General features: G+C 42.6%; 2 protein-coding genes across 4 annotated transcripts in view; one reads left to right on the forward strand and one right to left on the reverse strand.

Annotated features, from left to right (window-relative positions):
* HOOK1 (hook microtubule tethering protein 1) overlaps positions 1–1233 on the reverse strand; it is a 41526-nt gene extending 40293 nt beyond the window's left edge. The window contains exon 1 of the mRNA XM_075616004.1: positions 1043–1233. Within this exon, the coding sequence (XP_075472119.1) occupies positions 1043–1087 (45 nt within the window). The 5' untranslated portion in view covers positions 1088–1233. The remainder of the gene's footprint in view (positions 1–1042) is intronic.
* Positions 1044–23512, forward strand: LOC142503564 (E3 ubiquitin-protein ligase RNF170-like). 3 transcript variants are annotated; one of them, XM_075616005.1, is made up of 8 exons: positions 1044–1182; positions 1283–1495; positions 10086–10248; positions 14098–14173; positions 15161–15269; positions 21060–21133; positions 21640–21750; positions 22333–23512. In XM_075616005.1, the coding sequence occupies exons 3-8, from the start codon at positions 10121–10123 to the stop codon at positions 22636–22638; spliced, it is 804 nt and encodes a 267-aa protein (XP_075472120.1). In that variant the 5' UTR covers positions 1044–1182; positions 1283–1495; positions 10086–10120; the 3' UTR covers positions 22639–23512. The 3 variants fall into 3 exon arrangements, with proteins under 3 accessions (XP_075472120.1, XP_075472122.1, XP_075472121.1); XM_075616007.1 differs by lacking the exon at positions 10086–10248; XM_075616006.1 differs by lacking the exons at positions 1044–1182; positions 1283–1495 and having other exon boundaries at positions 9605–10248.
* Positions 23513–24245: the final 733 nt, after the last annotated feature.

Consider the following 24245-nt stretch of genomic DNA (forward strand, 5'->3'; position numbering starts at 1 on the left):
GCAATGACGTGGTTACAATCGCCACCGCCACCAATGGAGCAATGAACGCAATACCTCGTCTAGAACAGCATGACGTTCCCTGTGTCATACAGACCCCGGGTGTGCCAGCCCCCAAAGCGTACAGGGAACATCATAAAGGTAGCCTAATGGTTAATGTATTAAGTCCATTTTATAGCAACAATATAAAGATCTGCCAGGCAAAAGTACTGGCCACTTCCATGTTTTTAATCTGTATATTGCATTACACTTCCCTCTATGGCCTAGAGTTTATGCCAATGCCTGCTCTGTACTAGAACACACAGATGTCTAGTATCAAATAAATAAAGTTATACATAGTGCACAGGGGGCATAGAATGCCACAACTATTTTATTTTCACACCCAGAGTACCACTACTTTCTTATTAAACTTATGTTTTGAAAAAAAGGGGGGGATTTTAGAAACACCTCTCCGCTTTTCCATTGTTACCACATCAATACTCCGTAACCCCCTTTGCTGCTAGAGGGGGGCCAGGCAGCAACACCCACACCGACAGCAAAGGGGTTAAATATGTCAAAAATATTGCCCCAATGTTTAATAAACGCAGATTCTATTTTCCTTAAACCAGGGGGCAGTACCACTACTCTTTTTTTTAAAGCCATTAAAACAGGGTGGGGGGGAGGGGGCAGCTCTAGGTCCTCAAAAGCCACCAACAGGTCAGGTTTTCATGATATCCCTGCTTCAGCACAGGTGGCTCAATCAGTGGCTGAGTCAACAACTAAGCCACTGATTGAGCCAGGGATATTATGAAAACCTGATCTATTGGTGGCTTTTGAGGACTGCAGTTGACTCCCCCCCATGCATTATTAGAAGCACTGTGCACCCCAGGTAACAGAAGCCCCTTAGGTGTAAACGAACCATGGTCGTCCCCGCCCCCCCATCATCATATTAACCTCTGTCCATATCCCGCATCTCATCAACCACTATCCAATGATGTCACCCTCACTATACCGCCCCCTCCTCCCTGCTGTCCCCCTCCCCCCTGCTGCATCCCTCCTTTCTCACCCAGATGATCAGGCTATCGCACAGCTCGCTCTCCTTCCCGGCCATGTTTGCTGCTTCCCGTCCTCCTGATCCAGTGCAGCTCACCTGGGAGGAGGAGGCGGTGCTGGTGTGACCCTGCCTCAGCTCCCACTACACGTTGCGTAAGTCACAGCCCGGGGAGAGCCCTGCACTGCGGAATCTGCGTAACCAACCCTTGGTGAATACCAACTCTGACCACGCCCCCCTTAACTCCCGTTGCAGTAGCCCCGCCCACACAGCCGATGACAGGGGGATGACACACCTGCGGGCAAGGTGATTGTCACCGGCTCCTCGCCAATGGAAGGGCTTGGAACGCACCGTTGGACCAATCACCACCGCGCACCCGGAAGCGTTGGCATGCGGTTGGACAGCGCGCGCATGTGGGCGGGTCAGGCGGGTGACGTCCAGCTGTCCAACTTGGAAAGCGTTGCCTAGGTAACCAGGGGGAGGAAAATGGCAGCGGGAAAGGGGGAGCTATCCGTGCGCGGGGTCAGGGAGGGCGGTTGGAGTGCGGGGTCACGGAGGGCGGTTGGTGTGCGTGGTCACGGAAGGCGGTTGGAGTGCGGGGTCACGGGGGGGCGGTTGGAGTGCGGGGTCACGGGGGGGCGGTTGGAGTGCGGGGTCACGGGGGGGCGGTTGGAGTGCGGGGTCACGGGGGGGGCGGTTGAAGTGCGGGGTCGGGCGCTGCGTTTTGACCGGAGGGAGGGTGTTGGCAGTGAGTTTTTTCTATGTTGAACCCCTGCGGGGTCTGGGTCATCCCCCCTCCTCCCCGGTCACTCCCCACCGGCTATTTGTCGCGTAGCACTAGACACGCAAACAAGGAGAGGACAGACGGACGTGGCGGGCAGACTGGAGGGCCCCGGACAGACTGGGGGCCTCGGGCAGCCCGAGGTCACCCTTCACATCCACAGGGCCCTGCAACACGTTGCAAAGCCATGCTTCTCAGGCCTCTCTGGCACAGCAGGCGTGAAAGAAAGTGGTGCTGTATGTCTTGTAGCAAACCTTGTTGTAGAAGAAGAGGGCAGAAGCATCTACAAAATGAGTGCATTACATTGTGTGTGTTCGTGTCCACACACCAATCTAATACTGGAATGGGTGCTACTATAAAAGTAGCACACAAGTACTGTGTGTATATATAAAAGATAAAGATGGGCACACCTAAAAGGTATACAAAAAACTGTCTTGTTGAGTCAACGTTTTGGCTAGCCTGCAGAGCCTGTCTCGCTCTTCAGACAGGCTACAGAGGGTAGCTGAAACATTGAGATGAGTCACTTTTTTTGTATACCATTTTGGTGTGCCTATCTTTATATTTTTTTTGAGAGAGAGACCTTCATCCAGCAGAGTATTGACATGGGCTGACGAGAGAAACGTATACCGTATATATACATTAGTACTGTATCAAGTTAAAGAAATGTAGGCCCTCCATATCTTCAGGTGTGACGGAGCTGAAACGTTGAATATATTCTATCACCTGAAGATATGGCGTGCCTGATTTTCTTTATCTTGATACTTATATTTAATGTATTTCACTGCAATAATGAATAACGTTTGACTGGTTTCTAATAATCCACACAGGAAACTAGTCTTCTGATTAATGAAAATTTCAAATAGCCATGTTTGCTAAGCAGTATTTAGCCATAGAGCCTTACTGCGCACTTGCCATTTACTTGAATTGGCCATAAGATGCCATGGCACTGAGGGTTTAGAAGTCTTAGCTCTGCTTGGTAAATATGACTCGAAGTATGCTGGAGTTTTAACAAACAGTGATGGCCTCTTTGAGTGGGTAATACTGGAGCTGATGTTCAGGTGTTCTTGCCCTTTTATTGAAGCATGACTGATGTATGCAATAAAGACTTTAGATATAAATTATTTTTATGAACAATTTTACCAGAATTGGGTAAAGAAAGTTTCTATCTGTTTTCATCAAACTTACTGATATATACATTTATTCAGTATGTATCAGTACTAATACGTCATACTTTATATACACTCTCCTGTCTTGACTATTGTAACCCCCTGCTGTTCGGCCTTCCTGCCTCTCACCTATCATCTACAATCTATCCTAAACGCTGCTGCCAGAATCACTTTACACTCTCCTAAATCTGTCTCTGTGTGTCCCCTGAAATACCTCTCCTGGCTTCCTATCAAATCCTGTATCGCACACAATCCTCCTCACTTTTAAGGCTATACACTCTTCTGCCCCTCCTTACATCGCAACCCTAATTTCAAGCCTTAGGCTAAGGTCACGGCGCTGTAATGCGCGCCCGCGCTTTTGGCTGCGCGTTCCGGCAATTCCCTGGTCTGCAGCTCACTGCAGGAGCAGAGACCGGGGGGGGGGGCGTGGCGGAGGAGTGACGGGGGCGCGGCCATGACGTCACCCGGCAGGTTCGCCCTCATTGGCTGAACCGCCGGGGGGCGTGCCTAGCCGCTCGACGCGAGTTCCTGCTCTCAATTCTATTGCAGGGTGACATGACCCCGCAGCGTAATTTGACGCTAGATACAAGGTAAGGGGTGGGGAGCAGGGCAAAAAGTTTGCGCACCCCTGCTCTAACATATAATTATATATAGAATTAAATGCACGAGTAGTTTTGTTGAACAGGCTGGTATTTATAGTTACAGTAGCTAGCGCTGTTGATTTGGCATGAAATTATAATAAGCAGATTTCATCAAAGGTTCATATCTGAGTTTCCTACTCCAAGTTGGTGAATTGAACATGGAGAGAGACCCGAAAAAAATTGTTAAGCAGTTTCTGCATTAGATTGAAAGATTCCAAGTCCCCACAATGACACCAAGTTAGTTTTTTATTGTGGTTGGGACAAATGGACATAAAGCTGCTTTTCCATAAGATATACTTGAATGGACATTAAAGCTGCAGTTCAGTCTTTTTTTTTATTTTTTTTTATTTTTTTACTTCAATAGTTTCATGTGTGCAATCTCTAATTACCTAAAGAACTGTATAGCTGCAGGTCAATTCGTTCTCCATGTATTGATAGGCGAAATTTGGTGACATAATTAGTGACAGGATCTGTTTTTCTTCTGCTTCTGTCTCTCAGTGGAAGCTCATGAATATTCATGAGCACTCCTGCACTGACGTGCTAGAGGGAGGGCAGGGCTGACAAAGGGGTGTGCCAGGGCTTGTGACAGGACATGAAGGGGCAGTGCCTTAGCAAATGGCTGTTAAAATAGAATACAAGAAAATTGGTCTTTCAAAGTTGTTTTTTAAAAACAGAAAATGCTAAAAGTATTTTTTCTTACTACAGAACTGATTTATTAAAAAAAACACATGCAGGATATTGACTGAACTGCAGCTGTAAGTTGTGTTTCAGCATTGGAAGGTTTCATATGACAGAGCACCTCCTAGTAAATATGGGTCATAAGAGTATGGAACATTTTCCTATTTACACTTTTGGACACGCACACACTTTAATAGCTCAACATTTCGGCTTATGCATGGTCTTCTCTCAAGAGCTCTGTTGAATTAAATTAAGCTATTAAATTCCCCTTTGCTGCAGATTTGAGAGTGAGATTGAGTCAGGGCACACAATAACTAATAATCCAAAAGATTGGAGCGGGTGCTTCTGCTAATGTACTAAACTACTATGTAGAAAGGTAAAAAAAAAAGCAGTTACGAAAGATTTATTACACACACTCACACTCACACACACTCTCTCACACTGTTCATGAAAAAAGGGACCCTTATTATTTTTCATCATATTTTATATATTGCCTGCTCAATTCCCATGAAAATTTGCACAATTGTAGGTCTGTTATGTAGATTAACACTATGTAAAAAGCACAATACAGAGAATCCATTGATGTTAACTAAATTGATGTCACTTTTTATGTCAACAAGTACAAGATACTTTGTTCAGGTTCATTAAACGAAAAATAGGAGTTTTTCTTTGTAGCTCGTAAATGTGTTAAACTGTAGTAATCTAATCTAAAACACTAAGATTACTATAAAGTTTTGTTCAAAATGTCCTGCTGTAACACACGCCCGAAGACGAGAACGCCACTGTTTGGCTTCATAATCGCTAACGCGTTGATCCAGCTGCTCCCACTCCTGAACGATATGTTTTAGTAATTTGTTTTTTCAGTCCTTCTAGCGACCATCTTTTATCAGGAAACATTTTGTCAGCGTTTTAGACCATATATATTCTCTATACAAGAACATGCTATTATTATATATATATATATATACACACACACACACACACGCTTTATTCAGTATTCTGTGAAGTTCCCTTCCCCTTGCAAGGAGAAAGCCGCTTCACAGAATATTGGATAGGGGCAATAACAAGATTTGAACATTCATATCCTTATTATTAGAGCCCAGTTCTGCTCAATTCATTGAACATTTGCATACATTACAGTTGCTGTAAACAATTTACCAAACAAATTAACGGAACTACCAGAGAGAATGAGTATATACTAAATGTCAGGGAGAAGGAGTGGTTCAGTAAGTAAAGACACTGGCACTGAGAACGAGAAACTGGTTCAATTCCCAGTGTCGGCGTCCTGTGTCTGCAAAATGTCTCTGTTAAGTGCTACGTGAAACTAACCAATTACTATTATTATTAACATTGGTAGCATCGCTACATAGAAACACTGATTTCTAATTTGTGTGATTATTTAGATTTTTTTTACTGCCAGGAGAAAAAAATGTGAAAGGTCTCGTTAAATTCTGGCTTTTGTGTATTTTCTTCCACGAATATTTGAACGTTGCTAGGTTTTTGGCTAAAGAAATTGACCGATTGCAAATCCAACTTTAGCTTTCCTATCTTGGCTGAAAGTCAGTCTGGCATTGCCTCAAGGGCAGAGCATGCATTTAACATGCAGAGTTCTTTTCTATGTATCTCCCACAAATGAACTAGGGTCACGTAACCGGTATGCAGAACAGAAAACCTGTGATACTCTTGGAAAAAAATAAAAAGTCTTGGGAAACAAATGGGACAAATGTTAGCAGTGTTGCTCAATGATTCAATCTAGTCATTAGCAAAGGATTCGAAAATGTTATTTATTTAGAAACGGCAAACCAACTAAGTAAAAGGCGCCGTTATGCTGAAGATTTGCGATAGGCACAAACAGTCATACAGTATACAGGCACTCTGCTTTTACTTCTATTTTCAAAGTAAGGCCTGGGATATAGTACGGTGAGCGGCGCTGGGCAGCGCTGACGCTCATGCTCACCTGCTCACGCAGGAGATTTTTCTTGTCCCTGCATGAGCGTCAGCGAGCGCTTGAGTGCAGTGTGGGAGGCGGGGCTAGGGCGTCACGGCGCTGACGTCACGGACTGCCATTGGCTTCTGGCAGTCACGTGACCGGCCCTGCGCTTGCATGACTGGCAAAATTTAAACTTGCCTGTTTCCTGCATTTCCACACGCGTGCGGAAGCGCCGTCTAAAGCCGCGCTGATAGGGATAATGTTTCCCTTCAGAGCGGTCTTTTTGACCATGTCCGAGGCCTAATGTGAAACCTGGGAGACAGGAAATTGGTTCTTAATGGTTGAGTTCTGACCATTGCAACATTGGAATCGCTGCTATATTATTTCCTCAATAAACCATCAGAACCTTGGAAAGCACTGTGGGCCAGAAGGTGTCATGTCTTCGCACCACTCAGTAAACATAGGCCTTTATGTTGTATAATCTACAACAAATGTCATCTGGAGAGGCCTGATTTGTGCACTGTGTATTTATTTATATGTAACAGCCCCGATTGCAAAGATTGCAGATTAGGATAATACACCTCATATTAGGAATGAATTGCTCATGCATTTTGGGCCCTTATGGCTACAAAGGAGTTAATGTGATATATTTTTCTGCTTGTATAATTTTGTAAAGGCTGACATTATATATATATATATATATATATATATATATATATATATATCATCATCAAAAAATAAATAGATGATACCGTTCTGTGGCTAACGAAATGCTTTTATTTGTGCGAGCTTTCGAGATACAGTACACTGATCTCTTCTTCCGGCGATGTTACAATCGCACAAATAAAAGCATTTTGTTAGCCACAGAACGGTATCATCTATTTATTTTTTGATTATTGAAGCTCGGCTAACACGGTACTGATACCTCTACATGTATATATATATATATATATATATCAGGAAATAGCCGTGTTAGTCCAGTTGCGATAGTGCAGAATAAATGAGTTCTTCAGTATTAGGTGATGCCTTTTTTATTGGACTAACAATTTATGTCATAGGACAAGCTTTCGAGAGTTCTCTCTTCTTCAGGTAAAGCAATACTGATATACACAGGAATCTATGGCTAAAACAGTGTAGAGAGGGGGGAAAAAACAGATATGTACTGTAGATAGGTAGGGTGTTAAAAGTGTTTTGAAGCCAGGGGAGGGTGACAAGGAAAGGTGTGGAGGGGGAGGGATGCTGTGGGAGAACGGGGGAGAGAACGTGTCGATAAGAATAGAGGCAAGCAGGATAATTGCAAACAATTTTGATAGGGTGTGAGCCATAGATTCCTGTGTATATCAGTATTGCTTGACCTGAGAGGGAGAGGAGAACTCTGGAAAGCTTGTCCTATGACATCAATTGTTAGTCCAATAAAAAAGGTATCACCTAATACTGAAGAACTCATTTATTCTGATATATATATGTGTGTGTGTGTATGTATGTTTTACCAGGAAGTAATACATTGAGAGTTACCTCTCGTTTTCAAGTATGTCCTGGACATAGTTAATATGACAAATAATACATGGTTACAAATACAGTTACATAAATGAACAGGGTATACATTATATATAATACATTGCATGCACAGTTAGAGAAGATGTATATTATAGGCTTATGTAACAGTTACAGACCAGATTAAAATGTGAGATAGCCTAAGGCCTCGGCCATGTTTACCGCTTGCTGTAGGAAGCGTGCTGAGGCGCGCTCCCGCTCAGCACTGAGCCCCTACAGCCGCAATTAGAGCGGCTTTAGTAGGGGCTCGCCTGCGCTTCCGCGCGCTTGCGGAAGCGCAGGTCTTAGGGGAATTTAAAATTCCCCCGCTTGCCGGCGCGACAGGCCGGTCACTTGAGCGGTTCGCCCAATGAGGGCGAACCAGCTCCATGACGTCACTGGCCCGCCCCCGGCCCACCCCCTGACGGCCCGCTGACAGCGCGTGCGGTAAGCAACCGCAAGGCCAGGGAAAGCACCCGCTTTCCCTGTGCCTCAGCACGCCAGCAGGGAGCATGGCCGAGGCCTTAGTTTTGAAAGAACTTAAACTGGTGGTGGATGTGAGAGTCTCCGGTAGGTTGTTCCAGTTTTGCGGTGCACGGTAAGAGAAGGAGGAGCGGGCGGATACTTTGTTGAGCTTTGGGACCATGAACAGTCTTTTGGAGTCAGATCTCAGATGATATATATATCTCCTGGGGTGCCTCTTGTCAGCTTGTAGGTATATACTGTAATAACATTTTAGTCTTAAGGTTTAGCTCCCTCCAACTGTAAATAATTAACAGGTACTTTACCTCCTTTTTGATGTCTTGTACCCATTGTAAGCCAGGTTATCCTATTGTTGTTAGTATGTGAGGCGGAGCATAAAGGAATTACACTGTCACTACATCAACCTCTGTGTATATACAGTAAGCATATGCAAATCAATCCTTCAATACACATGTTTTACAGGTAACATTATCTTGGAACATAATAACTTGCACTTGATATAGTGCTTCCATAGAAGATGCTCACTTGGTTGTACGTTCTAGCCAACATTGACTGGGGAAATAATGTGTACTTATTTCAATTGTTAAAGGGTCTGTTTACCCCATATAGGGCAATATTTGCAAAGCAGTTACTACATGAGACAACTCCAGCACTAGGGCACATTATGGCCTATTCAAGTGAATGGGCCAAAGGGCCATTTTTACCAAGTGTTATTACTCCATAAGTCTATTTGTTTGAATGGGATGTAAAGGGCTCTATTTACTAAGCAGTGCCTAGCGCTGATTTGTATGTAAATATTGTCCACAATGTATTAAAGCAGTGATACTCAACTCCAGTTCTTAAGACCCCACAACAGGTCAGGTTTTCAGGATATCCTTGCTTCAGCTAGACTCAATCAGTCCCAGCTTCAGCACAGGTGGCTCAATGGGAGGCCCAGTCAAAGACAGCGCCTGATTAAGCAACCTGTGCTGAAGCAGGGGTATTTAAAACCAGAGACAGAACATGAAACAGACAGCTCAGTGCTACATCCATAAACACAGATACACGGTACAGTGCATATATACATATATATATATATGTATATAAAAAGGATTTCTTTTGAATATATAGATATAGATATATATATATAGGCACTACCGTGTATCTGTGTTTATGGATGTAGCACTGAGCTCTGTCTGTATTTCATGTTCTGTCTCTGGTTTGAAATATATATTGCCATGCTCAGTAGCACTGCTCTTTGACACCTATACGCATATATATTGTGGTTATTTTGGGGGTTCAATATGAGCTTATTGGGGTTCTGTATGTTCTGAAGCAGGGATATCCTTTATATCTGACGTGGGGGGTGGGGGGGGGAGGGATCAGTCAAAGCACCCCTGTGTTAAAGCACCTATAATAAGTAGATTGCAATTTTTAGATTTGAACATTGAATCATTTCTTTAATGTGGAAACCACAGTGGGAAGATTATTTTGCGTGTACCGGGTTACCAGATATGGGTTATTTATCCTATTCCTTATGAGGCAGGATTTACCAGAAATATTCACAATTATTAAACAGTGTTGTGCAGCCAACTGGGACTGCCCGGCAGCTACAACGCTTTCCACGTGTCATATGATCAAAATACTTGTGACAGGAACATGATCGAGTTAATGTTTGATAGACTCAACATTCATTATACTGCCAAATGTTAGATGTTTTTTTATTAAAATTTTTTCCTACTCCTGCCTTTATTAGTTGTAATATTGTATGCAGTTTAATCTGTACTCTTGAGTATTCTCTTAACCCGAGTTTCTTCTTTTGTGTGTGTTATTATGAAAACCTTGACACCAGGTTAATGTTTAACAGGGACAGCTATCCGCTGCCTTTTAGGTCTGCGTGCAATGACTGCATTACAACAGTTTGCAGTCAGCTGGTGTATGGGTCAGACGTGTAAGCTGAAGGAGTCTATGCTGGGCTATACAGGAGCAGACATGGTCAGGCACACGTTCTGCAGACCTCCCCAATACAGGTAGGACAAGTGTTCTGCAATTCTATGTAAGGCTGGGGCCATAGAGGGGGTAACAGGGCTGAGGCTCGCCTGCTGAAATCTACGCGATTTCATGCCCATGCAGGCGGGCGCGATCGGGAGGCGGGGGGAGACTGAGGGAGGCGGGGCAGTGACGTCGCTGGGCCAATCGCCTGCGACGCATCAACGTCACGGCGCTGTGACGTTGACGCTGCTCCGCGCTGATTGGATGTTTTCAGCCGACAGTGCTCTGAAAAACAGCTTGGCTGTCGGCTGAAAAATCCAGCGCCTCAGCACGCCTGCGGACGCTCGCGTGAGCCCCCTCTAAAGACATCCTCATGGAGGATGCAGGGGCGGAGCGTCCGCACGGCTCAGCACGGCCTCCCCTGCTATGGACTCGGCCTTAGAGTCAATTAGGTGTACATACATACACACATATACATATATAGATATACCGATCCAGCTATGTCTGCAAAGTTAAGATAAAAGAAAATAGACTGTTCTTTGAACGCAAACTCCTTAAACCAGGGGTGGCTAACTCCAGTCCTCAAGGGCCACTAATAGGTCAGGTTTTCTGGATATCCCTGCTTCAACACAGGTGATGCAGTCTTCGATTGAGCCACCTGCGATGAAGCAGGGATAGCCTGAAAACCTGACCTGTTAGTGGCCCTTGAGGACTGGAGTTGGCCACTCCCTGCCTTAAACGATCTACAAAAGACAGATATGGTTATTCATTGAAGTCCCCCTGTTGAAATAGTAATATGCTGATGTGTAAAAAAAAAAACCAGCACCAGGTTTATCAGGAAAAAGTCCCATTGATTTCTTTGCAGCGGTTTTGGTGCAGCAAGAAGTCTTATACATTGCCCTCACATTGGTGTATGCTGCATGTTACTAATACTTTACTGTACTTTCCGCCTCTTCACCCACGGATGGGTATAGGCGACTTCCACGGAAAATTTAACGTTTCTAATATAAGCGTTTATATGCTATTGTAATGACTGAGTGACGTAAAAATTAAATATCTATGTGCTACTACTAATACATCTCATTTGTCATTTATTTCTAATGTGATTTATAAGGTGCTTGTTCTGCACGTGGTTAAACAGTATAGTTACAATTAGCCCCTGTACTGAAAAGGTAGCAATTTAACGATTAGCACCAATGTTAAGGCACTTTGTTCTCCTACCTCAACAACTGACTAAAATTTTTATTTTTGTCACTTCTCAATGGAATTCTAAACCTTTGCTACAAGTGTAATAACTGCTGTTACGTGTATAATATAAATAGCTTCTATGACTAAATTCCTACACAGCCAGAGATAAGGGCATCTTTTCTCAGAGATAAGCATGAAGAAGTAGGAAAAGAAGTAAGAAGAGCCCAAAGAATGTAGGGACCAGAGTTTTATACACAAAGCCCAACCTGGAAGAAATAGGTCTCGTTTAGAAGTATGCACAGCTATATATTTATATCGGATTATATATAAGGCAATATGATTTGTATGCTATTCAGCAATACAAAGGTAAATAATTCATGTTACTGCAAAGCGGCCTAGCACATGATCAGTTTAGTTACACACCATTTACTGTTATGATAACAAACCACAATAATTGCTTAGTGGCCTGATGTGAGTATTTCATGTAGTTCTTTGGTAGGCAGTTGCTAACTGCTATTTTAACACTGATGAAATTATACATAATATAGTGTTGTTAGCAGTAAAGTGTCCAGATCACACCTGACTGAGAATTCCTAACCAGTGCACTTTGCAGAATATTTTGCAATGAGATTTTCCTGATTGTAATAGCAGAATTTGTTGAATGTGCTATCCAAAAGATTTCCTCACGCCATTACCCCCCCCCCCGCTCCCAATGCTTCCGTATCATTATATTGAGTATCACTATATTACTGCAACTCCCCAAGCTGGTTTCTGCTTTTTCTGCACAATCGTCTTGTAAAGTTTTCCATTATTGTGGAACACGGTCTGTGCTATCTGTTGACCCACGTCTGTATGCAATTTGCAGGAACAGCCCTAACTTTGGCAGCAGACCTACCAAATGCCTATTTAGCCACACATTTTAGCTGAATTATGTAGCAGTGCATTAGGCGGAACTCCACACACCATTAAAAAAAAAAAAATACATCTGTCGTCAAGATGTTCTGATCATATAAATTGCACGTTAGTAATAGCAAATAAAAAAATATCCCTTGTGCGCACATTCACGTCTTTAGACAGGCCTGCAACCCTGCGTTTCCCCATTATCTCTTAGCATGCAGCGCTTCCATTGCAGCCAGGGATTCTGGGTAATACAATTCAGAAAATGGATTTCCGTGATTCTCCTAGTGAGATTGTTTACCCACTCTATTTTAACTAATACATCAACTGTGTACTGCTCGTTACTATGAACAATACTGCTTTATTGAAACGTCACATTTCTTAGCATTTCTCTCACCAGTAGGGCCATGTAGCACTAAAGGCATTAAGCATAGCATTATAGTTAGTATTGGTTCAAGGTCAACTGAGGGCAGTGTTGTGTGTAAACGCTTCTCTCTGTGCTGTTAACTAATGGTTACCTATGTTATCTGCATTTACAGTAAGGTCAGTGAGTTCTTTTTTCTTTATCTTGAGTTTGTATACATCCCTAGTATTCACAGACCTTTGTACTGCGGGAACTGGTCTTATCATAACAGATCCCCAATTCTGTCTCCGGGAATTTTCTATAACTGCGTAGCATCATGTCTGTAGGAAATACTAGTTCTAGAAGACTTTTTACAAGCAGGTGTGCAAAACCGGAAATAAGTAGCACTTTTCCCATGAGAAAAGCACAGGCCACACAATGGTGACACAGAGCATCATCACAGGAACAATAACCTACAAACTACACCGAGGTCTTATTTTGGTTATTAACTGTGGCAAAAATAAAATGAAACCCTTGCAATGATGTAAAACGGAGTGTTGTGCCAACTTTTACACACACCTGTTGTGTTAGATGTTTTGCTGTCATATGTTGTATTGTAGGCAGCACCTTGGGGTGTGCATACAATTGTTTTAATGGAGCAGCAGAAGAGTTCCTCATAGATGTCATTTCTAGATCTCACAAGTCACTTCAGATTTGATAGCGCACAAGAAAGTTTTGGGTTCTCGAAAATACCTGCACAATCTCCATCTGTGCCGACATGGTACATGTGTATAGGAGACCTGTCTGAGCTGAACAACGTGATGGAATAAAAAATACAAAAACAGGACAAGGTCAAGTGAATGGTAAAATGTTCACATGGAGAGTGAGCTTCACGCCGGAGTGTTTATATCAGGGGTGACCAGCTCCAATCCTTAAGGAACAGGCCAGGTATTAAGGATATCCTTGCTTCAGCACAGGTGGCTTAGTCTTTGACTGAGCCACCTGTGCTGAACCAGGGATATTCTGAAAACCTGCCCTGTTGGTGGCCCTTGAGTACTGGAGTTGGCCACCCCTAGTTGTTTTTTTGTTCTAAGGAAATATTGAACACTAGCAGCAGAATTGTTACTGTAAATGCAGCTCTTCTGGCCACAAACTGATTTGTTCTTGTTTCGGAGTTGTAATCTGGGGTCTCCAGGTGCAGGATGACATTGGTACGACATTGAAACCCTCCAGATCTTGAGATATATAGAAAAAGGAGCACCGATTACTTATTGTTATTCAATATAATCTCAATCTGTCCCACGAATCAATGATGAACTGGTAACACATTGCAAATAAATGTATTTAGAATGCATATGTATTTCTTGTTTGTTTATACAAGAACCTAAATATGATTGCTAACCAGAGCTTGCGATCTCTAATGGTTAAATTAACCCAACTTATGTTATTACCTTTCCAGATTCTCTAGTGTGACCAAACTGGACATGAATCACCAACAAAAAGCCAAGAGAAAGTTATCCACAACAAACCACAAAGTGAGTGGCTGATTAACATGATGTCTGTACCAAGCGCTGGCATCAGCTGGTAAATCTTTCATAGACAACAGTAATGAACAAGCAATGACTTGCAATGCTTGTAACATGCTGTGTACAGATGTAGACAACGTTACTAATCCTGCTGGGGTGTGGCAGCGGGAGATACACAACGCCCCCCAGCCGGAGAAGTGGACATTGTTTCGAACGAGCCACGTGCACGAAGGGGGCGGGGCTAATGTGCTAGATCACTGGCGAGAGCGCGCCAATGGCTGCACTATCGTGCTGTGTATATTGCAGGGGCGGCCAACTCCAGTCCTCAAGAGCTACCAACAGGTCAGGTTTTCAGGATATTCCTGCTTCCGCACAGGTGGCTTAATCAGTCATCGACTGAGCCTCTGATTGAGCCACCTCTGTATGAAGCAGGGACTGATTGAGCCACCTCTGTATGAAGCAGGGACTGATTGAGCGACCTGTGCTGAAGCAGGGATATCCTGAAAACCTGACCTGTTGGTAGCTCATGAGGACTCGAGTTGGCTTTCCCTGCAGTTTTCTGTGTGCACTTTATAAGATTATTTTAATTATTGCTACTATTTTCAGTTTACAGTGAAAGAAACAATGCATGTAGAGCAATATAACCATTTTGTTTTTAATTTGATCTTGAATAGTCACATTTGTGGGTTTCATTCCTGCCTGAGCCACTTGCATCCAATTGGATTTTGAGCAAATAGCTTTTTCTTCTGGTGCCTTTTTAAGGCATACTTGAAAAGTTTTACAGCTACACTGATTAAAATATATTAATAAAATAAAGTACACATTAATAAATCAGATTCAAACCATAGAAGCAAAATAAAAGCCAAAGGAAAGGTGCAGGAGTACAGTTTTAATACACATGGTTCTCACATAAAGTACATTCATAAGCCTAGGAATAAAACAATATGAAGTCAAAAAGTAAAGATCTCAAAAATATATATTTTTTTCTGATTCTAGGATGCCTTCAAATTCCGTCAACCTCATTTCCACAGCGATTTAAACTGCCCAGTCTGCCTCCAGACAGCCACCTTGCCAGTCGAGACCAACTGCGGACATTTGTTTTGTGGTAAGTGACAGCGATGTCACATCGTCAGACCTGTCCCCAAACCTCAGACTGAATTCCTTGGGCGCCAAAGATTTCCAGCTCTCTCTCGCAGCAAAGGGGCGAAATAATAACATTAACAAGTGCTGATCGGTAAATTGGGTTGGTTTTTTTTTGAAAGTTTGAACTTGCTAAGGCTTCTCTTTATACACAAAGACCGCCTGCACCAGATTGGCCTTTTTAAATCTTTCATCCCAGAGAGAAATCAGTGCTGGCAGAAGCTGGTACTTTTATCTGGGGCCAGATGCAAGAGCTATAGAGAACGTACACAGGCACATTGAGCCAGAACACATGGTCGGAAACAGAAGGACAAGAGCAGGCATGTTATAAAAAACATGTGCTAATTTAGCCTAAAATGCAATCACTTTTTACCATAAAGCTGTGGAAGAGGCAATATATAAAGGGTACTGTTACCTGCACAATAACTTTTAATGCTTGCCACATTTTTGTGAATAAAACCTGGCAAATTTTCAGGAAAATCTGTAACGATCTCTATTATTTTCCTTACATTTCCTCTCCCATACTATTATCACAAATTCAGACATCATATTCAAATTATTGTCTCCCCCTGCATTTTGCAATTGCATGTATGTGGTCACTGCAGTTCAAAAGTTGCCAAACATTTATTTCTATCAAAAATCCTTGTGACCAATGCACTTCCTAAGAAATAAATATATAAACCCCTTTTCTGTATTGTGCAAGAGACGGATGGCCAATAGCAGCATTAAACTGACACACACCCCTTTGTAACGTTCACAGCATGCAGTGAGAGGTGAGTACAGCACACACCTAAATTACAACATGCTTCAAGGAAAGCAGTCATAAGAAATACTTTAATACATTTAGTAATGCAATAATTAGATAGCTATGTATTTAAAGCAACAGTTCATGGGCTCTGTCAATTCAGTTGCAAATTAGCATTAAGTAGTGGATATACGTTTCTGTCCAGTGCTTTAAAGCTTTCGTCAATGACAGGTCCACTGTCATTTATTTGATAATATATGATATATAATACTGTATATGTAATGGTGTATACAGTACCTTAGGTTTAAACAGGGGCTTCCGTTTGTGTTGCTGTGGATTTGGGATGTGCACGTCCATTGTCATTGCCTGTAGTGCTTTGCACAACTTGGGGTCCGTTGTCACTTTTTAATGGACTAGGTTGAAATACTAGCTGCACTATGATAGTTGCGTGCCCTCTCAACTCCAAACTAATCGCTATTCGGAAATACATTTCTTAAATTTGAAGACCGAGACTAATTAAGAATAAGTCAGAGATCCAGGCTTGGTTCTCACGTCTTTGAAGGCCGGCTTGGTTACTAGATCGGTAGATTCAGTCTGGTATACATAGCGTGCCAAATTAGCCAGAAGGTCGCTAAAACAGTGGGAATTGCAGCGGTTGTTGTTTCAGAGGAAATGTGAGGATATTTCATATTAACCGTTCGATCCTACTTTTTTTAAACTTGGTGCAATTCAGGCGTTTTACAACCATCACATAATCCCTCCTCCCTGGTCCTGTCATGGCTGATCATTCGCCAACAGTATCATTATAGTGAGGGACTCACTGTGTCCAGCTATAAAGAATTGTCGCTAAGCTTTAATGACTCAGACTAGTGAAGGTTTAAACCCCCCCCCCCCCCCAGAAGCCTACATGCGTCTAACGCGTATAATGTTTGTATCTTGCCCCCGCTCAGCACATTTCTTTTTAGTGTTAAAAATCTTCATTTTCCGTATCTCTAGTGTGCTATGTATGGGCTGTGGGAAGAGCTCCATTTTAACCTCGCGGACACTTAATAATTTAAATGTTTATATCTCCTGAATGGAGCATTAGATTAAAATATATATATAAAAACAGCATTGGAAAGAACAAGAAGAAATCTCTTAAAGTAAGTTAAAAAAAAAAGTGGATTTGCTGCTTCAAGTAGGTTAAGGGCGTGTCCATAGTGCATGATACGGCGCGAGCTACGTATCTTGCGCCAAAATAAACACTATGATGCCAGTGCATACTGTGTGCATAGTGCGCGACCACATGCGCTTCGCAATACAAACAAGTTTTTATTTCGAAGCGCGACGCCACGGGGGAGCGCGGAAGCTAGCGCGTTCCACTGTGGACACGTCCTAACACAACAGTGGGTATATGAAATGAATAAATTACAAATAATATTGAAAGTGATTTAATGATAAAGCCACAATAACAGAAGTTGTGCCATTCTACATGTTAAATGTGCAGCGAAACCAGGCAGTAGCCATCACGTTCCCATGAAAACCACACCGCAGCACTGCCTCCCAAGGGTTAAACCCTTTTCTGTTTGATTATAGGTTGCATCATGTGAAACTCACGGTTATGGCGGCTTGCCCAGTAAAGCCTGACCTGAACCGTCCAAACGGAGAGTGGGATTTCACAAGTTTTCTTTCCGCCTGACTTGGCTATTTTTAAACCTTCTGCTCACTTTGTTGGTGCAGCCAAGAGTAAACATGGAGTTACGTGAGCTGGCAATGTTTATTTTTTTACTAGGGTGAAATATAAGCCTCACTTTTGAACAAAAGGTTGCATATTAATGTGTTATTAATATTAGGAATTGCACATTTTTCGCAACATCACAAACGATATTCCTCACTGTTGTTGACATATTCATGGACAAGTAGCAGTAACTGGGGTTATAACAACTCGTGTCACTTTGTAGCTATAAAGCATTATTTATAATACAGTATAATTAGCACAATCGTACTCTAAATAGGAAGAAGCCAGACTAACTTTCTTCCCTATATAATCTTCATGAGGTGAAAATGGAAGTCTTTTTGTGGGACTGTGAGCCAGTCACATTATCTTCCTGTCCTGAGATATACAACAAAAGATTAAAAGCCTCAGTGCTACAGCCAATATGACATATTATATACAGTAGTTACATACTTATCTGTTTCTTTTCATAAGTGAGGCTCATTTAGATAAATTCTTTGGCCACCACGCATCCCACCTTTTTAATGGCAGTTCTTGCAATGCGCCTGTGAGTGACCAGTCTATTAATACAGTTCTCCCTCCATTAGCAAGGTTGCTGGAGCCTTTGCAGGTTGTGTTAGGACTTGCAGAAGAGGGAGATACCTTGATGGGGTTTGCAAAGCTTAAAATGCTTTGGCCAAAGAATTTAACTAAATGACCCACGCTTATGAAACAAAAAACAGATAAGTATTTAACTATATAATTTGTCATATTGGATGTAGCAATGAGGATTTGTATCTTGTGTTCTATACATGAGGTCACAACCCTAGTACCACGCCTCTTGACACAAATCTATATGGTGTGGTGGGTTTGGGTTCCGAGCTTACAGCGGTTGTGTGTCCTGAGATATACAAATTAGATTGCTTGCTCTTGTGGACTAGATTTGTTGTGCCTGTATTGCTCTGCAATGTACAATGCAGCACACACTTGCAACGCAAGAAATGTCACATGTTTAAGGTTCATATACAGTACCAGCTAACAGCCAAGTACCAGACATTGGCTTACTCAGTATATAGATTAGTAACCTATTGAAGCATTAATGGCTGCTTAGGCATGTAACATAGTGCGTGCGTGTCAATTAGAATTGGCTGTGTCCAGGCCTGACGTTCTACGCTTCTGACGCGCACGCACATGGCAGTGAGCGTTGAGCCGGCAGATCGGAGGAAAGACCCGTCACGCTCTATTAGCCAATCACAGTGAGGCTGCAATTACTTTGTATTTTGCGTCCTTTCTGAACTGCTCCCAATAACAATAAATTTACAGTTCCGTCTTTTGTGCCCGAATTTAATAGATGGTGATTGAAAACATTTGGATGATCTGGAAAACAAATTGAGAAAAACTAGCTGAATTGCGCATAGGTTCGCTCCTATGTTTCCATTAAAATGACAACTATTTGAATAATTGAAAGTTTTAAAAACGACAATACACTGCAAATGCTTTTTATTTTTTATTAAGCACTACACACCCGAGTAACCCCCTCCTCCTCCCACATATCCAGTAGTTAAAGTAAACCATGGTGAGTACGTGCCATTATGCTGTCGCTCACAGCACAGACCTGCACACACAGTGTGATTCACGTGCACGAGCATTAGCGCACGCATGCGCCAACTATAAAAACAAGCCTCAGAATGAAGATAAATATCGTTAGCATGGTACGAGGCACGAACCAGCGTCGGCTATGTGTTAGCTCCTTGTGCAAGTCATTTGCGGCCAGATTTAAGCAATGCTAAGCCACAAGTCCTCTTATGTCCAATAAGGTGGGCAGTAAGGTAGCATAAGGCCTAACTGCTTAATATATATGAGCCTTTGTCTGTATGAACCTCATATACCAGAAATGGGATAGTAAAGCCTTGCTAGAAACATTCAGTGTGCAGCGGTTTGTACTCTGCAACGTTACACAAGAAAAATCATTATTATTGAGGCAGAGCTCAGAAAATGCCGTCTCAATTGCCTGCTGAACTGTTGTGTGCTGAGCAGGCTGCTGAACCATCCTCATGCACTGCCTGGGGGTCTGGATCAACCCGGACTCGGATTTCATTATCAAACGTTAATATATTGATGATAACCGGGTTAGTGATGTGAATCAGTCATTGTATACCTTGAATGCGATTACTCACTGTGTGCAGGAAACGGCCAGATTCCTGCTCAGCTGCCGTGCACTTCCCTTTTCAGACTGATCACGAACCATGTGTTCAGGAAATTCACGGGAAATCCAATCTCCAAATAAATATGTCCTTTTTTTTACATTTATTATTATCTGTATCCTTCTTGCAGCTCAATATAATCCCCATAAAGCAGCAATCCTCTTTAAAACGCAGCACTAGCTCAATGCATATCCTGCAGCTTTGTTCCCCAAACAATTACTCCTTTTATCTTTTTCACAAATTCCTAAAATATTCATTTATTGTTTTTTTTTTTTTTTTGGATTCTGTGAGTTCGATGGTAATCGTTAGGTGGTCATAAAAAACATATTTGAATATATTCAATATTTCTCCAAAACAGAAACCTACTGGTTGTGATCAAGATGAAACAGTGTGTTATTTATTCAACTATCAATAAATATTAACTGCGATAGTTACAATTGGGCCACTACCGCACAGAAACTTCAATGTAATATTTTAATAGAATCCAGTTTAGTGAATAAACCCCTGAAGGGAGGAAGTACAAAATATGGAAATGTTGAACATTTTAGGTTAAGACGTGTTTCAAATGTAGCATGCTCCTCACTGCTCCTCCCAGCAAGTAATATTTCTTACAATGCTTCAGGTTTTCTATCCCACAAGACCGCAGTATAGCAAGAGGTGTCGCCCGACTCATCAAACACCATAACTTATTTTAATAACGATGGCTGGTACCTCAAGGGCATTCAATCTGTTGCAAGTCCCTCTGGTACTGATGGGGTTAATGTATTAGTGCAGGGGTAGCCAACTCTGGTCTTCCGGGTCCGCCAACAAGTCAAGTTTCCAGCATATCCCTGCTTCAGCACAGGTGGCTCAATCATAATGACAGAGCCACTGATTGAGCCACCTGTGCTGAAGCGGGGATAGCCCGAAAAACTGACCTGTTGGTGGCCCTTGAGGACTGGAGTTGGCTACCGCCACTATTAGTGACTAGTTATGGTGGTTCCTTACACGATTACTAATTAACATCGAAGTTGTGCATGATCAAGAAACATTTCAGATCCCAAATCCAGGGGAATCTTTATCCGTGCCCTGCCGCATGATCGATAAGCAGTGTCTGTTTTCCCTTTGTTTTAGGGTCCTGTCTTATGGCGTATTGGAAACATGATCCCTGGTTAGGAGCGGTCAGTTGTCCCCTCTGCAGACAAAAGGTAAACATATGTTGTGCAAGTGGGTGATAACACTGAACTTGTGGGGGAAAGATGATTTAGGTTCCACTTGATTATTATATACTGTGTATATATACTGTGTATATATACTCCCCCCCACCCTCTCTTTCTCCCCCCCTGCCTCCCTCTCTTTCTCCCCCCCTGCCTCCCTCTCTTTCTCCCCCCCCTGCCTCTCCCCTGTCCTCCCCTCCCTCTCTCCACCCTCCCTTCCTCCCCCCTCCTCCCCTCCCTCTCCCCACCCTCCCCCACCCCCTCTCCCCACCCTCCCCCACCCCCTCCCCCTCCCCCGTTCTCCCCACCCCTCCCCCGTTCTCCCCACCCCTCCCCCATCTCCCCTCTCCCCACCCCTCTCCCCCTCTCCCCACCCCTCCCCCTCCCTCTCTCTCCCACCTCCCTCTCTCTCCCCCCCTCCCTCTCTCTCCCAAAATGCAATACACTTTCCCTTGAGAAATTGTTATAACAAAATCTGTTACTGTTTTTTATTTTAGGTCGTTCTTCTTTACAACCACTTCTGTGAAAATCAGCAGGACAAGATGAGCAGAGACATTGTACAGGACATTAGACATTACAATAAACGCTTCTCTGGGAAACCACGACCTGTAAGTGAATCTGCTTCTGCCTGGACCCTTTTCCTGCCAGAATCACACTGCTTCAAAAAGCAACAAAGCTTTGGTGGGTGGAAAATATAACCTGCCCCTGTAAATGAACATGCAAACAGCGGTCAGTAGCATGTGACAGTACCAGGATTACCACTTGGTTTGTGCCTACAATGCAACTTGCTTAATAATTTATGTTAACCAAAGAGGCTCTGTCCCTTTGTATACTGTACGTGTCTGGCAGAGCATCCAGATTGGGTTCCCTCTTTCTGTATATAGGACATAGATATTATTGAAGCATTTCTTGAATCAGAGAACCATTATTTTTCTAAATCACCGCAAGATCCGATATAAAGCAATTCAGAGCATCCCTACTATTTACTATATCGAGCTTTTTCTGTGAGCCTTAATATGTGGCTCTTAACCCTTTTGCTGCCAAGGTAACCTGCAAAAGAACCGCAATGCCCAACTACAGTGAGAAATTAAGTAACAAGTCTAGTGGATGGTTGGAACTTGCACAGTGCACCGAAACGATTAAATTGCTTATGACACAAGGCATCTGATCTTCCATTGCTTTTCTTTTAGATGACAGACTACCTTTATGACCTGCCGTCACTACTACACCTCGCGTTGAGAAGGATCTTCACCATGGGCGGTCTCGTGTGGATCTTCTGCCTTCGGGTTGTTGTGTGCTCATTTGGAGCACTTCTGTGCTTGTCTTCCCCATTGGATGTGGTCCCGGACCCTCTGTGTGGAATCCTCAGCGTGATCGATGACCTTGTTGTGGTCTTCCTTCTTCTAATCTGCATGATAAACATTTGCCAGCAAGTCAGATCAGAAGGAATGAACATGGCCCAATCTTCCACGCAGAGCATCTTGTCCGAATCTTGACCTTCACAAGATTTTTCCTCCGGCTCCCTTGCGATGTATATTAAAGAAGGCTCTGGTTAAAGGTCTATATGACGAATATTTCGCATTTGGAATTGGGACGGCAAGAAGACGAAGCAGATCTGTTGACAAACGTACAGACGTGGTAGATGGTGGTTCTATATGTGAAAAGACAAGCGCATAGCAGACGTTTCTATGTGATATGAACCCTTTTTTTCTGCATTGTAACAATTTCAGTGCCTGTGGACATTGTAGGGGTCTTGCTGCGTACTTATAGTACAGTGAGACTTACACTTGGAAGGATCCATATCTTGCAAGGATCTGTCAAATTAGGCAGAAACTTGCGCTTAAAATGCAAATGTTGCCATCTGCATTGCAGTGTGTTATAGTATCAAAATAATGTCAAATGATTTACTGTGCTTGCAAATTAACTTCAGAAGCAAAGGACAAATCAGTTCAACATAACATAGATCAAATGTAAAATGCACAGGGTATTTGTTTGGAAAAAGGATCTGATTTGGACGGACAAGTTTGGAGATTTTAAAGCTCCACTCAACCCTCAGCATTGCAGGCCCTTCTGGCAGAAAAGGGATTAAAATCCTTCCCTATTTTTGCTATGTTCGTTCTTTCCCCTGAAACCTTGCGAAAGGGTTGGTACATTTCAGCGATGAAGTTATGATTTTGCTCAGTTATAAGACGGTTTGTGCTTCCAGTATCTGAGCCCGTTCACTGTACTTGAATGTAATGTATGTTACACAGTGTCTGGACAAGATGTAGAATACTCTGTACATAATATATATTTATTTAGAATACTACATTTGTATATTTTCTCTACGACATGCATGTATTTTTTGCAATAAATAAATGGTCCGTTGTTTATGATCCTTTTCTGTTTGAAACTTGGACTCTAAAGCTCCCCTGCATCATTCACCATAAACCAGGGGTAGGCAGCTTCAGTCCTCAAGTGCTAGCAAAAGGTCAGGTTATCCCTGCTTCAGCACAGGTGACTCACTGGAAACCAGACCTGCAGGTAGCCCTTGAGGACTGGAGTTGGCTTCCCATGCTATAAACAATGCAGACTAAAGCATTTTTCTTTTTTTTACATGAAATATCTTTTTTTTTAGTTATCATATTACAGGGTAGAGTCTTTTTATGTATTGGTGTTGTTTTTATTTCTTATTAGAAAACATGGGTTTTATCTTACCGGCTAATGTGAAAATGAATTGCAAGGAGATTTGGTAGGAAAATGTGAGCGATATCTCCATCTTTACCTTTCTTGCATTGGGTGGAGGAGACATTTTCAGGGAGAAAGTATTTTTCAGTGAATTATGAGCGATCCATTCTCCTGAATATGGGTAGGTGACCGGTGTGTGCCAACATCTCTCCGAGAAGTTAAAAGGACATGTTTAGTTGTGCTCAATTTGTGCTCCATTATATTTGACATTTTAGTTTCCCTTCCCAAAAAATGTCAAGCTTCAACCACAAACATGCTTCTTATGTAAAAATGTATTTTAGTCTTACAAGTCACATTAAAGTACATTTACTCTGCTTTAGTGCTTTCTATAACCCGGGGCAATAAGTGATAACAGAGGAGATTTTGTACCTGCTAC

This window comes from Ascaphus truei, chromosome 10 (genome assembly GCF_040206685.1).
Source record: "Ascaphus truei isolate aAscTru1 chromosome 10, aAscTru1.hap1, whole genome shotgun sequence".
In the NCBI taxonomy this organism is placed as follows: Eukaryota; Metazoa; Chordata; class Amphibia; order Anura; family Ascaphidae; genus Ascaphus; species Ascaphus truei.

Excerpts from the sequence above, each read along its gene's own strand:
- LOC142503564 (XM_075616005.1), top strand. The coding sequence starts at position 10,121 with ATGACTGCATTACAACAGTTTGCAGTCAGCTGGTGTATGGGTCAGACG. Across the intron at positions 14,174-15,160 it reads TATCCACAACAAACCACAAA|GATGCCTTCAAATTCCGTCA; the intron begins GTGAGTGGCTGA and ends TTCTGATTCTAG. Across the intron at positions 21,751-22,332 it reads TCTCTGGGAAACCACGACCT|ATGACAGACTACCTTTATGA; the intron begins GTAAGTGAATCT and ends CTTTTCTTTTAG.